The sequence below is a fragment of the Buceros rhinoceros genome, unplaced genomic scaffold (assembly GCF_000710305.1).
Source record: "Buceros rhinoceros silvestris isolate BGI_N320 unplaced genomic scaffold, ASM71030v1 scaffold23277, whole genome shotgun sequence".
In the NCBI taxonomy this organism is placed as follows: domain Eukaryota; kingdom Metazoa; phylum Chordata; class Aves; order Bucerotiformes; family Bucerotidae; genus Buceros; species Buceros rhinoceros.
In genome coordinates, this window is record NW_010421869.1 from 1 (window position 1) to 3,333 (window position 3,333).

General features: G+C 54.2%; 1 protein-coding gene across 1 annotated transcript; it reads left to right on the plus strand.

Annotated features, from left to right (window-relative positions):
* Positions 1-91: 91 nt before the first annotated feature.
* LOC104496691 (TBC1 domain family member 16-like) lies at positions 92-3,035 on the plus strand (the record flags this gene model as incomplete). Its single annotated transcript, XM_010139850.1, has 4 exons — positions 92-278; positions 1,396-1,575; positions 2,085-2,231; positions 2,731-3,035. Coding segments are annotated over 4 exons (760 nt in total), but the record flags the coding sequence as incomplete, so codon positions are not given.
* Positions 3,036-3,333: the final 298 nt, after the last annotated feature.

A 3,333-nucleotide genomic window follows, 5' to 3' on the forward strand; every position in this document is an offset into this window, starting at 1 on the left:
GGGGAAGGGGAAGGGGAAGGGGAAGGGCTGCTGTTCTCAGCTGGGACTTGCACTCTCCTGGCTCACCTTTCCATTCCCGTCTCTCCTCCAGAAGGATCTTGCTGAACTATGCAGTGTTTAACCCAGCCATTGGGTACTCCCAGGGCATGTCCGACCTGGTTGCCCCACTCCTGGCCGAGGTCCTAGATGAGTCGGATACTTTCTGGTGCTTTGTAGGATTGATGCAGAACACAATCTTCATCAGCTCACCCCGGGATGAGGATATGGAGAAGCAGCTGGTGAGGCTGAACGCTGAGCTCTCTTTGGCTTCTCCCCTCCCCAGTCAAATTAGCAGACTCCCCTAAAGCAGTTCCTGGGCTGCTGGGTTCCAGCACGCCGAATCACCCTCCAAAGCTGCAAAATACCTGATGGATAAAAGACATCCTGAGTGACTGGGGCACTCCAGAGGCAGTTACAGCCAATAAATTGCATGAGTAAAGTTACCTTGGCTATGCTCAAGGGTGCTGAGTCAAGGAATCTCTTATGATCAAAGGTATTTAGGATGCTGCGTCTTTGTCTTTGCACTTCTCGGGCAATGAAGAGTCCCTGGTTTGTTTTTGTCCTGATTCTGAGGCATCTGGTGTGAATGAGGCAGAGGAGCTGATTGAGCTGCAGCTCTTTTCCTAGTAGGGTTTTTTTCTTTTAGGTCTTATATTTTTAATAGATTTTTTAAATTACATCCAAATGAAAAGCCAGATATATCTGACAGAGTTTCTTGAAATAAGGCAAACCTGTTTAAAAATGACAACTTTTTAGGTTTTAACATGAATGTCAGTTGTTTTCTGGTTAAGATTCTGAAAAATCCGTTCTAAACCTGTCCAGATCTTGATGGCACCAATTTCAAGGGGCAGACTTGTGGTGCAAGCCCCGTGGGAGGCTGCTGGCGAGGAGCAGTTAGTTAAAGTACGGATTTCTGCACCATCCTGTGCCCTCATGGTCGGGCTCCCCCAAACCACCTCCTACTGCCTGGCCTCTGAAGAAACGAAGCACTGCCAGAGATAGCTCTGTCCTCTCTCCTCTCTAGTTTTCAGCCGCTTTCCTCGCCCCAGTTCTCTCCCTTTCTTTCTTCTTGCAGTGTGGCTGTCAAGGGATTTTCTGTTCACCCTCCGTCCTCCCTTGTGAAATAGCTGCCATGGCCTATGAGCTCTGGCCTTTAATGGCAGATCCGAGCGTGCTCCTGGCTGAGCTGTGATAAACAGGCCATAAAGCTGGAGCTTTCTGTGGGAGAAGAGAACTGTGGGCAGCTCTGCAGGAGCCCGGGCTGGGCAGACAGCATAGGGGCTGCTGGGGGTGGCAGGCAGGGGCGGTGCAAATCCTTGAGCAGGAGGCAGCGGCTCAGCCCCGCATCTTTTCCAGATGTACCTGCGAGAGCTGCTGCGGCTCATGCACCCACGCTTCTACCAGCACCTCTCTTCCTTGGGAGAGGACGGCCTGCAGATGCTTTTCTGTCACCGCTGGATCCTCCTCTGTTTTAAGCGTGAATTCCCGGATGCCGAGGCTCTGCGCATGTGGGAAGCGTGCTGGGCTCACTACCAGGTCAGAGCTGGCGACGGGTGCAGCGTGCTGGGCAGCAGCATGTCCTTTGCTGAATCCTCACCGGCTCTGTGAGCTTGTGGAGCTTCCATAAAGGCTCCTGGCAGCAAAATATCCCAGATCCATCGGCGTTAGAGGGTCTGGGACTATCAAAGAGCTTCGTCTGTGCTGCAGGATGGTGGGTGCCTCCCGCTGCCTCTCCTGCCTGAGGGTGTCTGGGCTGCAAAAGGAGGTTTTTGCAGAAAGTGCTGAACATCCACTTCTAAAATTCAGACTTCTCTGACGCAGCTGGGAGATGTCTTCCCAAAGCTCACCAGCCCTCTCTGAAAGCCGTGCTCCAAACCATGCTGCCGCGCTGGAAAGGGAAGAGACTTTGATTCCCAAGTCACCAAAACCTCACTTTCTGGAAGGGGCAGCAGCCCTCCCTGAGGACGTGTTCAAGGAGGGTGGGCAGGGTAAGTCAGGCCTCTGCCTCCACCCGTTGTGCTCCAGCCCCTGTTTTTTCATTGCAGACCGACTATTTCCACCTCTTTATCTGCGTGGCCATCGTGGTGATTTACGGGGACGATGTCATTGAGCAGCAGCTGCCCACGGACCAGATGCTGCTGCATTTCAGCAACCTGGCTATGCACATGAATGGAGAACTGGTTCTCAGGAAGGTAAATTCCCATGGGCTGATGTGGGCTGAGTCTCAGGTCCAAGAGGGGAGTCAGGGTGTCAAGAAAATCAGGGACTGATGCTCCGTCTTCCGCATCTCCTGCATCCCCCTGCTGACCTGGGGCTGGGAGGGGACAGTGCTGCAGTTTGCCCGAGACAGGTTTTGCAGCAATAAGAGGTGGCTGTAGAGTGCTGTGGAGGTAGCGCTGTGGGTCCGTAACCCTTGCCCACGCTCGGAAAAATGGCAGACAGAGCCGTTCATCTCTGTGCTGCGGTCCCCAGTCCATGAGTGACCACGGGCCGTGGGATGTGCAGCCTGGCAGTGTCCCCAGCGCCTCGTGTCACCTTCGTGTTGGTGTTCAGGAGGGATGCTCCTCTGCTGGGGCTTTGACTCTTCAAGGTAGCCAGACCAGGAGGGTGGGACAGGAGGCCACGGGCTGGCCCTGCTCCCCGTGTTGGTCCCTGGTGAGGAGTGACTGCCTTTGTCTCTGTCCCCTCTAGGCGAGGAGCCTGCTCTATCAGTTCCACCTCTTACCCCGCATCCCCTGCAGCCTGCATGACCTCTGCAAGCTGTGTGGGACCGGAATGTGGGACAGTGGCTTCATCCCCGCGGTGGAGTGCTCTGGGCATCACCCGGAGTCCGAGAGCTGCCCATACGGGGGACTGGCGGAAGTGTCTTCTCCTAAACCAGGAAGCGAAGGCAAGAGAGGCTTGAAAACACGGGACGTCTTTGCTTTCCGAAAATAGCTGTGGAGGAACAGGGTGTGCCCACGGAAGAGGGACGGGCAGGAAGGACGTGCGCAGGACGAGATGGAAGGATGGCTGTCGAGACTCCCGAGAAGAGTGAAGGGTGGAGCATGGACAAGGAATGGAATCGCTCTATGGGGGAAGCAAATTCCCGTGCCCTGGTGGTGGAACCTGAACGAGATGCATCACACCAGGAACAGTGTTTGCACGTGTTTGGATTTGATTTTGTTAGAAACGCGCTTTTTCTAGCTTTTAACAAAGGACTTTTTATTCTGCCTCTGGGACTGGACTGGTGAGCGACCAGAACTTTGCTACTTGCTGATGAGAAACGAGAACACTAAGGAGAGCGAAGTCGAA